The sequence below is a fragment of the Phaenicophaeus curvirostris genome, chromosome 7 (genome assembly GCF_032191515.1).
Source record: "Phaenicophaeus curvirostris isolate KB17595 chromosome 7, BPBGC_Pcur_1.0, whole genome shotgun sequence".
Classification (NCBI taxonomy): domain Eukaryota; kingdom Metazoa; phylum Chordata; class Aves; order Cuculiformes; family Cuculidae; genus Phaenicophaeus; species Phaenicophaeus curvirostris.
Genome location: NC_091398.1, coordinates 30,939,645 through 30,952,100, shown reverse-complemented (window position 1 = coordinate 30,952,100; position 12,456 = coordinate 30,939,645). Strand labels below are relative to the sequence as shown.

Below are 12,456 nucleotides of genomic sequence, written 5' to 3'. Positions count from 1 at the left end.
CCATTCTGTACTATAGTGCTTATGTCCATCCCTTCTCTTATCTAGAGTTTCCCCAAATGTAATCAATGTTGCCTTTAGTAGGAGGTATTTTTAAGGCCTCTTATATAAGAGCGCAACAGAGAAAATGGATGATATGTTTGTCAGAACTGTAATTGGTTATATTGCCCTTGAGCCAAAAAAATAACCAGATAAGAAACTACGATCAGTCACTGCATTTCCCTTGTGACATCTACTTCTAACCCTCATATTTGTTCAACCTAGTGCTGATCTGAGTGCTTTCTAACAGCATGAATTATAAATATTAAAAAAATTTTGAAGTCAGAATTAAAAGGGAGGTTTAGAGTTTGCTCCGCAGAATTTGACCGGCTCTTAACCTCTCAAAAGGGTAATGAGAGCTGCATTTTGCTGAATCCAGGGAGTAGATGTGGAACACTTCTTTTTTATGATTATTACAATTTTAGTAGAAAACAATTCTGAAGCATTTTTCTACTGCTTTTTAAAAATAACATTTGTACCTTAAAGTGCTCCCACGAGCGAGAGAGATATTGTTTTTAATATCTCTGGAGGAAAAAATAAGCACAACAAAACCATGGTAATTGATTTCATTTCTTGATAGTTCTTGCCCCAAGAGAAAAGATTACAGTTTGTATTACAAGCCAAGGAGAGGAGAAAATATTGCGAGGATTCTGGCACCTTTTGAATAGTTTGTTTTTCAGGTAGATTAGTACTAAGAACATAGATTGCTTCCCAGCAGAACATCTCAAATACGTTGTAAGGTTTAACTAATTCATCATCCTGTTAGGTAGGGAAATGTAGTCCCTATTGTACAGAAACTAAGGACCAAAACCAGTGAATATCTTATCATTAGGCTTTGGACCCAAAGCACAAACCTCTACATGCAAAGGCAAGGTGTCTGTGGAGAAGTCACAGTGGAATGTCCCTAGTACGCTTTAATAACTAATCCAAGAAACTCTCTTTCCTGAGAATCCTCTCTGCAAATAGTGACCAGGGCTGCTTTCACAGGCACCTCTGCTTCCTGGTTGCAATGAACAGTGGAAGGACTGTTACAAGGAGGCTTCTACTTGCCAGGCTGTCAGCTTAGGGTGCCTGTGGGTCTGTAGGGTTACTACAAGCATCCAGATTCTTTGGCACTTCAGGGCTTGCTTTCCACACCTCCCTCCCCCCGAGTTTAGTGTCTCATCACATTCATTTTGTCTGTGATTTTTAGAGGAACAATTCTCAGACAGAAGTGCGTGGGATTTTTCAGGTTACCAAATACATGTTATTTTAAATCATGGGTTGGCCAAAAGGTTTTGGAAAATCGGAAATGTGAAACCACCTTTTTTTGAAGATAGGTTTGTATTTTACTTGCTCAGTAAGGTTTATATAATTAGGCATGCACGTATTATACTTAATTTACACTAAAGAAAATAATGAAATTGCACTAAGGGGAATATCTGTTCATAAAAACTCAAGTACCTGCTTGTCTAGTTTCAGGAAAACCAAAACCAGATGTGGAGTGGTTCAAAGAGGGCGAACCTATTAAAGCTGGAGAAGATGTCCAGATATATGAAGAAGATGGAATTCATTGCCTATGGCTAAAGAAAGCCTGCTTAGGGGACAGTGGATCTTACAGCTGTGCAGCTTTCAACCCCAAAGGCCAGACTTCCACAAGCTGGTTGTTAACTGTTAGAAGTAAGTAAGGTCTTATGGGCCCATCTACACTTTGAAAACTGTGGCTGGGCTTCTCTAGGCTGTCAAAGAGCGGTGACTACAAAAATTACAGTTTCTCAGAGCAGGTTATTTCTGATTCGTGGCTTTGTGAGGGATAGCTGACAAGCCACTTTCGTCATCAGTTTCCTGTCTGACCTTTTGGTTTTATTGCTTGTCTAGCTAAAACCATTTCATGGAATGTTTTATGTGCAGGGAGGCCTGTTGTGCACAGAGACTTTCTATTAATGCTTGTATTTAACACAGGTTGCCAAAGATGTTATTATTGTCCTGTATTTAATTCTTTTGGAGTTGCTTAGCATTTCTATAGGGCATTGAATACCTAAGACATTTTTTGAACACAAAGTAATCCTATGCAATAAAGCAAATAAGAAGAAAAGGGATGGAATGAGAATTGCTAAATTCAAGTATAACTCTCAGTGATTAATTATTTTGAGTCTGAAGGCACTGTCTCACTGGTCATATAGAAAGATTTGTTGGCCTCTTAGCAAATCCTGTCCACAATTCTAATCTTTTCACCTGGTTTTGGGTTTTTGTCCTGGAGCTATGATCATGTTTATGTAACATTTCTCTATTTGCTGTGCCTGAAGTGAAACCGGGATACGAAAGATACTCTTTCTGTCTCACGAGAGACTTGGAAACTGCATTCTTAACTCACCTTATTTCACTGCTTACCAGGGGAAATTTAGGAGAGGGGCTGGGAGAAGACAGAAAAGAGAAGAATTACCCTTCCTGTACTTTCCACTGAGCTGTCTGGTAACATGTTGGATACATTTTTAGTTACTCGCTGCAAATGGTGGATTCTGGCATAGAAAACCACCACCTAAGGTATAGTTTGAGATCTAGTGATGCCTCTCTGGTGGATTATAGAAGAAACCCTTCTTTGTACCAGTCCATTGCTTAGAATTATTTGTTTCCCAAACATTTCATCCTGGGTTTGATTTTTTTAATTGTTTTTTTTGTGTGCATGTGTGCTTATTTGCATGGGATGAGTCTGTCAGCCCAGCCATACCACTTAAGCATACCTAGAAAAAGTCACTAAGCTCTACGGATAATTTTGCCCATTTAGGCTAAAGGAAATGTTTTCATTTTGGTTTTGAAGGGCCTAAAGTTGAAGAGGTTGCTCCATGCTTTTCCAGTGTCTTGGAAGGATGCACTGTGAGTGAAGGGCAAGACTTCGTGCTGCAGTGCTGTGTAGAAGGTGTACCTGTGCCTCACATCACGTGGCTTCTCAATGGTGAGCAATCCCCTGCTCTGCAATATTTGCATGCACTCACTAAGGTTCACAGTTGCAAACGCCACTCTGGGCAGCAGCGAGCAGGGCTGTGAATGCTACAGAAAGCACACTAAGTCACCGTAATGCAATCCACCAGAATATTTGAAGAAAAACAGTTTATATGCACATAATATGCACAAAGGGGTTTTTTTCTGGTTTTCTGCCTTTCCGCAGTTTTCTGGTATGTCCAGCAGGGGACTCTGGTGACAAGGTTGTATGCAGACAGTTTCATTAAACACAGCTTTTCACCATGCTGCAATAAAGTCTACGTGGCTGTTGTATCCTGAATCCTGTCCTACCACTACTTCTTTGGCACTAACCTCTGCTGTGAGAGTAACGGGTTGGCATCATGATCCTGCAGGGATAAAAGGTTCTAGACAAAATAAGTGCAGTATGTCACTCTCCACAGAAGGGAAAGCCATGTCTGATTCCTTCTATGCCCTTCCATTAGATGGGCAGGCCATAATTAGTATTAGCATATATGTCTCCAGGATTATAAGATCACTGTTTTTCTGGTTGCCTCTCTGCTAGAAATATGTTCTGTGTGGTTTTAATGCTTGCCCAAAGCTGACTGGAAAAAAAAGGATAAGTAAAATATTTTTTTCTTGTATCTAACTGTGTAATCTCCTACCCTGCCCTGATTGCACAACTGGAACTGCAAGTTTCCTGAAGAGTTTCCCCCTTAAGGTCAGAGCTGGGCCCAAACATCAGCATTTTGTTCATACGCCAGAAGATTTTAGAGATCTGTGGACCACACACTTTGGTTAAGGGCTCTTCCCATTCAAAGCTATATCTATTAAACACTAGACAAATTTATTCAGCTTAACCCTTGATCACCTCTCTTACTCCTGAAGTGCAATTGATTTTCTGCAGACTCTCCCAGGCTATCTATCTTTGTGTGTATGTCTCTGTGTGTGATTTAAAGACAAAGAATAACATACTTTGCCATAAAGATGTTTCCTCCAGGATTGTTTTAAAATTAATCATTTGCACACAATCTCTGGTTTTCTTTAGCTATTCAGAGTAAAAGGGATAACTCAGAAAGGTGGCAGGGCAGATGAACCATGACTTTGAGATTGGTATGTTCCCACAGCCTGGTCTGTTCCCCTTCTCAAAAGCTCTGTGTCTAGAATAAAAAGACCACTGCTTTATTTATAACACGAAACTTACGAGCAAAGGCTCTGACACTCTCCCATTGAAAATAATTTGTTTCTCTGTATGAAGGCTACTTTGCAGTTTCTCCTTTTCAGATGCGAGTAGAATCATTGTTTTGCTATGCAAGAATTGTGTCTTGCAGCACAGAAGGAGCATCTTCAACCCACAGTGTCAGCCATTTCATCTTCATGTTTCCAGTGTACCCCCTCCTCATAAAGGGTTCCTTTCAATGATGCAGATATATCCAGTTGTTTTCCACATAGACAGCATTGTCCTGTCTCAAATGACCTTCTGTGTTAGTTCATCAGGCACAGATACAGAATCTCCATTGATGTAACCATGTTCTGCTTTGCTAATGAGAAAACGGTTGTCTCCTGAAAAATCCAGCCTGGAGATCAACAAGCAACATATTTCTGTAAGCTGCCGGTACCCACTGTGGCCCCCCCGCCTTTTTTTCAGGATGTTTGGTCTTCACTGACCTCTGTTCTCACTAATCTCAGATGAGTCTGTTCCTGTTGAGGTATAACCATGTTTATATTGCATCTAAGCTTCTAACTGCAATTGAATCAATATCACAAGGGTCTGGGCAGATAAAGACCTGGAGGTGTTGGTCAACAGTCAACTGAACACAAGCCAGCAGTGTGCCTAGGTGGCCAGGAAAGCCAATAGCATCTTGGCTTGTATCAGAAATGGTGTGGCCAGCAGGTCCAAGGAAGTGATTCTGCCCGTGTACTCAGCACTGGCAAGGCTGCACTTCAAAGACTGTGTTGAGTTTTGGGCCTCTCACTATAAGAAAGACATTGAGGTCCTGGAGTGTGTCCAGAGAAGAGCAACGAAGCTGGCGAAGGGTCTGGAGAACAAGTTTTACAAGGAGCAGCTGAGGGAACTAGGGTTGTTTAGCCTGGAGAAGAGGAGGCTGAGGGGAGACCTTATTGCTCTCTGCAACTACCTAAAAAGAGGTTGTAGAGAGGTGGGTGTTGGTCTGTCCTCCCAAGTGACAGGTGATAGGATGAGAGGGAATGGCCTTAAGTTGCGTCAGGGGAAATTAGGTCGGACATTAGGAAAACTTCTTCACAGAAAGGGCTCTCAAGCACTGGCACAGGCTGCCCAGGGAGGTGGTGGAGTCACCATCCCTGGAGGTGTTTAAAAGGCAGGTAGACGAAGTGATGAGGGATATGATTTAGTAGTGGACAGGCACGGTTGGAGTTGATGATCTCAAAGGTCTTTTCCAACCTTTTGATGCTATGATTCTAGAAGTAGGTGGGTTTTTTTTTTTCACATAGTTGGACTTCAAACCATTAGGATTCTATAGATGAAAGCTAGTGCATTAACTTGGCTCTTAAATCAAAAGGCAGTTCTGAGTAACAGAAGCACCAGAAACTATCATAATAATAAAAATTAGAGACATCATATATTATACTAAAGACATAAGCACACTGCTTTCATTCCAGACTCCTAAAACATAACACTGTAGTTTAATACTTTTATGTCTTGCATCTGATTTTGATACATAACTGTTTATATAGCATTTTGATAGAAACTTGGATGGATTATGAACAGTAGTGCTGATAATTCCATGTACACTCCTATGGTGATTATTTTACCTAATGACGTTGTGATAGCCATTTGAATGCAAACATTTCCTTCCTGTCTACAAGCTAGATAGATCCTACAGCCTTCTTAAATTTGCATCCATTACCAAATAAAGGAGAAAGCTGCTTTTCTGGACCTTAAATATTACTCGAAGCAGACATAACAATGCTGTTGGCAAAATGACATGAAGGAGTCTTTTATTATCTGGCATATGAAGTAAACAGTATATTCACAGAAGATAATTTGAAGCAGGCAGACAAGTTTATTCTCAAAAAAGGTGTGTTACAATCTGCTGTCCGTCCTTGGAATATAAGGCTTTTTTAAGTTTACGAGTGATAGGCTGTGGTAGGGAAAAAAGCAATCCACTGAGAGCAATCCCATTGCTTTTCAAAATATAGTACTTTTGTAGATCTCCATAAAAATAAAAATCATATGGGACAGGATGAGTAAAGTTCACAAGAAAATATCAAATGCAAATTGTCTTCCAAGCATGACAATGAGAACAAACTAGAATTAATTTTTCAAAGGAATAGTGAAAAAAGTATGTGTAGCTGGATGAAATAATGAATGTAAAAATTGTAACAAGCATGAACAGAAGGCTGCTTTGAGAAACAAGGCGGGGGGTGGGGAAAGGAAAAAAGCAGAATAATCTCACTCCTAGGCTGGCCAGCCTTGATACTAAACAGCATATATGCCATCCAATCTGCCTTCTCGCAGTTTCCGAGGAATCCACACTACCTGAGAAGGAAAAGACTCGCAATAACTTCTTGTAAAATTTACAAGCAAGCAATACTTTAGATACTAAGCATTTTTAGCAGCTGTGCCTACATAAGAACTTAAAACATCTTCCAAGCTGTTACACAGATTGACCTTTCTTTCAGGTCAACCAAGACTGTATATTATCTCTTACATCTTCTTAGCATCTGTGAGGATGAGCAGTTTTTCTGTTTTCATAGAAACTGCACAAATAAGAGATACCTGACTGAGCCATGGATTTTATTTGAGATCTTACTCTTCCCTGCATCTCTCCATCTTCAGTTTTTCCTGCTTTTTCTTCCTATTTTAATGATTTAACTTTTTCAATTGTCCTCTTGCTCTTGCTTTGCTCTTTATTCTAAGTCTTTGTCTGAATTGTCACTGATTTACTGGCAAATTCCCTATAAGTAAACTTCTTATGTTTTAGTTCTGGCCTCACTACACCCTTGTAAAGAACATTTTACACATGCTCTCTGTGACAGTACTTCAGTATGTAACTCCAATTTCCTTTAGCTTCCTTAAATACTTTATTGTTGACTTATTTTTAAATGTAGGAATAAGCCCTATATGACAGTACTTTAAATATCTTCCTTTTCACATTGCTTTCTGTGCAGCTGCTTTTTCCCTAAGTTCAATTGAACCTCCTTCTGCTGAACTTAAAAACAGTATGACCGTGACTTTAACATAACAAATCCCTGAGTAGTGTTTGGTTTTAGGATAGCTTTCTGATCTGGCCAGAAAGCTTTTAACAAATGGGCCAGGGGAAAATTTCCTTTCTCCTGGCATAACGTGCCAGCAGAAAGGTATTTTTTGTTATTGTTCCTGCTGCCAAGCTGTCATAGAGATTTGACTGTTCTGCCTCTGGAGAAAGGAACATTTCACTACTGGGAGAGTTGTTAGAATCTTAGAATCTTGCTGCAGATTATTACTCAAGGCTGATGTACTTATGTTTGTTTTCTGAGGTCTGATGAAAAGGCTGTTCTGTAAGTGAATTCACTATTCTGTGAATAGTACTAAAAAATAGTCACAGTTTTGTTGGGACCTGAAATGAAATTGAGGATGCCCTGACAAAATTCGAGGGCATGGTGAAGGAGACCACATTTTCTTTTTCTGCATGAAGCATTTACCCTGTTCGTTTGCTTGTTTATAACAGAAATAAAAAGGCATTGTTCTAGTTTTGATGATGCAGCTTTTCTCCTGAGTGTATTTCTGATATGGCTAACATTGTAACATCATTAGGCACCACTAACAACTTCAATGCCAGAGTTTCAGACACTATCTCTGTAAGGTTGGGTATTCTACAGTCAGACTAGGAAGGCAGCTCAGTGCCCTGTGTCCTCTTACAGAAAGCTTTGTCTGCTTGGGCTTCAGTTCTACATGTACATAGTTGACTGGAATGGAAAAAATACGTGATCGTACCTAATAGTTACAGTAATCTGCGTGTAACAGTGTAAAAGGAGTTCAAGGGACTAGTCAGATAAATATCATACGGGTGGAAGGGACCTTTACAGATTATCCAGTCCAACCCCTCTGCAGTGAGCAGGGACATCTTCAACTCAATCAAGTTAGTCAGAGCCCCATCCAACCTGACCTTCAATGTTTCCCATGATGGGGCAACCACCACACCTCTGGGCAACCTGGGCCAGTGTTTCACCACCCTCAGCGTAAAAAATTTCTTCCTAATATCTAGTCTAAATTTCTTCTGTTTTAGTTTAAAACCATTACCCCTTATCTTATTGCTACAGGCCCTACTAAAAAGTTTTTCCATATCTTTCTTCTAAACCCCCTTAAAGTATTGAAATGTAGCAATAAGGTCACCTCAGTCTTCTGTTTTCCAAGCTGAACAGCCCCAACTCTCTTATCCTCTCTTCACAGTGGAGGTATTGCAGGCCTTTGATCATTTCAGTGTCCCTCCTCTGGACCTGCTCCAAAGGTCCATGTCCCTCCGGTGCTGAGGACTCCAGAGCTGGACACAGTATTCCATCTGTGGTCTCACCAGAGCAGAGTAGAGGGGCAGAATCACTTCCCTGCTGCCCATACTTCTTTTGATGCAGCCCAATGTGAATATGTGACCGATGAAGAAGGTGAAGAGAGTTTATTCTAAAATTGGAGTTCTCTGGGCAGTTTATTAAATGTTCACCTCAGTTTTTCATGTAGTAGGAAATGTGCTAACTTACCAAACAGATAACTTACAAGACAAGTAAAGGAACAAGATCATCTGCCACGTTTTATAATATATCTAAGTATTGGATCAAGCTGGTTTTGGCACGCATATGCATTTCAAATGAAGCTTTGTATGCAGATAGATAGATAATGACTAATTTCTGAGATTGCTAGTGTTTAAAGCCAAAGATGAGAGAAAAATCTGTCCCATCATTTCATTCATCCTGCTCAGAGTACAGAGCTAATTCTTAGAAACTCCAGAGTTTTCATTCTAATAGTTTAAAAATATTTTGTCAACAAAATCAATTTTGATCTTTACTTTTGACCATGATTTCCAAAGTGACAAATGTCTTTGATTCAATCCTGCACAATTTCTCTGCAGTTTTACCCTCTTCTTTTAGATGACCTTAATTTGTTTTTCCAGCATGATGTTTATGCAGATATCAGGCCCTCCTATGCATTGCATGCACTGGGAAAGCAACCAGTTATGAGTCAGTAGTGGAAACTATTTAATATCAGGAAAGCAGATTGCAGAAGCATTTCAGAAAGTAAGGCTGAGAAGCAGAGACACAAGACATTTCCTTTCGTATACACCTGAAAGAACATCAATCCAAAACACAAAGATAAATCTTCCTTCTCTTGCTGCCACTCAAGGTAGTACCCAGTGAACCTACTGGCGAGATTTATCTGACAACCGTGTTCTGCCTTGTCCTTCTGCCTTGTCCTTAGGATGCTGCTGTTTGTAGTCACTAGAGAGCAGTGGCTGTGCACTAGAGAGTGGGATTTTGGGTCTGTACTGGCTTGTTTAGCCATCCAGGTTTCACTGAAAACAAGAAGTGCTTTTGAAACTTGTGGCTGATACATTAAGAAAATCCTATTCTTTTTTTCTGTCTGCAGACCAGCCAATTCAGTATGCCCATTCCACTTTTGAAGATGGAGTTGCAAAACTGACTGTCCAAGATGCCCTACCAGAAGATGATGGCATTTATACCTGTCTGGCTGAAAACAACAAAGGACAGGCATCTTGCAGTGCTCAAGTCACAGTCAAAGGTGAATAGCTCAGCTTGCTGCTATGATCTTTAAAATAAAAAAAAAATCTTGAATGCTTAGCAGAGGTCATTGTAAGTGGATTCTGTGGTTTTTTCTAAGCTGATGTCAGCTAGGTACCTTCTCTTTCCGTTGGAGGTGTGTGCAACTTAAGTGCTTGAGGGCTGTAAAATGTAAAGTAATGCTCATGTTTTAGAAAAAAAGTATTAATGCTGTGACCTTACTAAGAAAGGTTTAGTGTTACACAGAACTGTGAGGCTAAGTTCTGGAGGAGGTGTACCAGTGTGTGAAAGGACTGCTGCTGCTGAAAGAAAAATAAGCATAGTATCACCAGTATCACTCATTGAGCAGAGCATGTTATGGTGAAGAGGCAGATGCTACCCATTTCTCTTGGAACAGTAGAGCACAGAGACCAGTGCCAGGGACTGCAATTATGATAGCAAGTGCCAATATTCTTGTTGTGCTAGCAGGATTTATAAGAGATAATTTTGAAGACTCTTGTATCAGCTAATTGGGAGCAGTACATTTCTAAATAAGCAGAATTTTGGTAGTGAACGTACCAGAACAACATTGTAGTAAGTGATTGAGGTAATCTCTTGTTTTAGAAATCTGAGAGCACTCTCTTGGTAAATATCAACAGTTTGCCACCCTCTGTGCTGATGTGATATAACCGATTTGTCCATGAAAGCCAGAATTCTGAAATAGAATCTGAACAAACACAGTCTAAAAGACCAGAGATTGCAATGAAGAGATGACAAAATCCCACGGATAAATTCATCAGTAAGGTGGTATCAGTCAGTATTATGGTCTTTATTCTTATAATCTCCCAAAGGCATCAGATTATACAGGTGTTTTGTTTTACAGCCTGGGGGTGATCAGCACCTTCCCTCTACAATCCCCCTCATTCACACTCCCCTGCCTTCTCCAGTCAAGCCTTTATTTGGTATTTGTCATCCGTAAATGGCTTTTTTCCCAAAGTTATAGGAGTTTGGCATTGACTGTCCAACAGACTGCTGAGTGACAGCTGCCAATGGAACTAATCCATTTGTCTGTGACTGAATAGTGCCTGCCCCAAACTTATACACGCAGATTGGTAGAAAATGTACCCTGATCCCTGAGATCCCAAGATTTACCTTCATTTGCCAAAGTTCTTTGTTGTTTTTCTACAGCCCTTCAGTGATATGCCTGCCCCTATTCTGTCTGTATGAATCCACTTAAAACCCTAGACAAGCCTAAAATGAGAACAAAGTAATTCTGGTAAACCTATGAGTTAATGTCTTGCTTACTGAATTGGAAATGCAGTCATACCCTTCCCACTCTCCCCTTTCTACCCCTCTCCCCAACCCCCCCTCCTCCAAAAAGGGCACAAAGTAGGAAAACATTGATTTAAAATAAGCCTGAAAATAATCTGTTCTCAAAGCTGTCATTTATAATTTCTCTGAAGCATTTCATCTGCATTAGCTAAGGACCAGTTGAGAGTGTTTCACCTCAAAAGAGCTGTCTTTGATATTGGACTGGCTGATTCTTCACTGGGACAGAGAAACCAAAGAGACAATCCCTCTCTTACTAACCACTTCTCAGTTATTTTGGGCTGACATGCAATGTTAACAGGGGAGCAGTAGTCTAGCCTTTCTCTAGGCTTGTATACTCTGCTGAGCTACTTCAGGCTACATAGTCACTGTTGCACTGAGTTGGATTACACCTGCACTTCAGCTAGTCTGGAGCTAGAAAGCTGCATTGCCACTCTTATGGGGAGTTAGTTGCATGTTTTGCATCCAATTCTATTTTCTGGGAGTCATGGAGGAAAAGAACAAGAGCAGAATTAATAACATGTGTGACAGGCTGTAAAGCCACGTGTTCGACGTTTTTACAGCTTTAGCTGTCCCCTCCTCTACCTCCCTAAAAGTCATTATGTCCCTGTTGCCATGAAGTTTATAGTAACCTTCCCCAGGACTTGGATCAACGTGGATTTGCCTGCCAAAATAGTACCAAATTTTAAATAGTGATCTCCAAATCTCTTAACTGTTCATGTATTTTTTTCCATCACATCCTCTAGCAAATGCTTATCAGCATTAGAGAGCTCTCAGTGCTGCTGCTAAGGCTTCTCTAAATGCTCAGCTTTTGCAGATTACAGCAGGAAATCAGCGTATGTGCAGAAAAGAAAAACCTTCAAAAATAGTCTTCTGACCAGACACTCATTTTTGGAGTCTGTAAAGTCTGTAAAAACTGTTCCTGTATTGTAACACATCTCTCTCCAGTTTCTTCTTGTCTCAAAGATGATTTCAGGTTTTCAGGTTTCATGCAGTGCTTAGTTTCTTCATTCATTGGTAGAGAAATATTTTTCATTTGTACGTGAAAAGTAATTTGGATTTAATCTAAAAAGAATGGATATTCTTGGCATATCATCAGTATCAGACCAGTGTCAGAATTCCACTATTTATTAACTTGCTACTGTGGTCCTTGGACACTTCTCTGAGTTTTTCTGGGTCCACATGTCACTTCATGTTTCTGCCTTGGGCTTTGCTATTCTCACGCAGCAAGGGTCTCATAGAGGGGCGTATCTGCTGTGATCATTGAGGAAACTTTACCGGGAGTGAATTGTCTTGCCTCAACAGATCTCAATTTTACTTTTCAAAGGCAAGAAGCTCCACCTTCTTAATTAAATTAAGCTCACCGATAACTTGGAAAAGTCTTGTACTGGCAGCAAGGATAGTCGGTGACAAACTATTCAAAGG

At 40.2% G+C, this 12,456-nt stretch overlaps 1 protein-coding gene across 1 annotated transcript in view; it reads left to right on the top strand.

Annotated features, from left to right (window-relative positions):
• The window catches only part of MYLK (myosin light chain kinase), a 150,809-nt gene that overhangs the window by 39,175 nt on the left and 99,178 nt on the right, over window positions 1-12,456 (top strand). Inside the window, exons 8-10 of the mRNA XM_069861430.1 lie at window positions 1,492-1,695; window positions 2,834-2,968; window positions 9,572-9,724. Of these exons, the coding sequence (XP_069717531.1) occupies window positions 1,492-1,695; window positions 2,834-2,968; window positions 9,572-9,724 (492 nt within the window). The remainder of the gene's footprint in view (window positions 1-1,491; window positions 1,696-2,833; window positions 2,969-9,571; window positions 9,725-12,456) is intronic.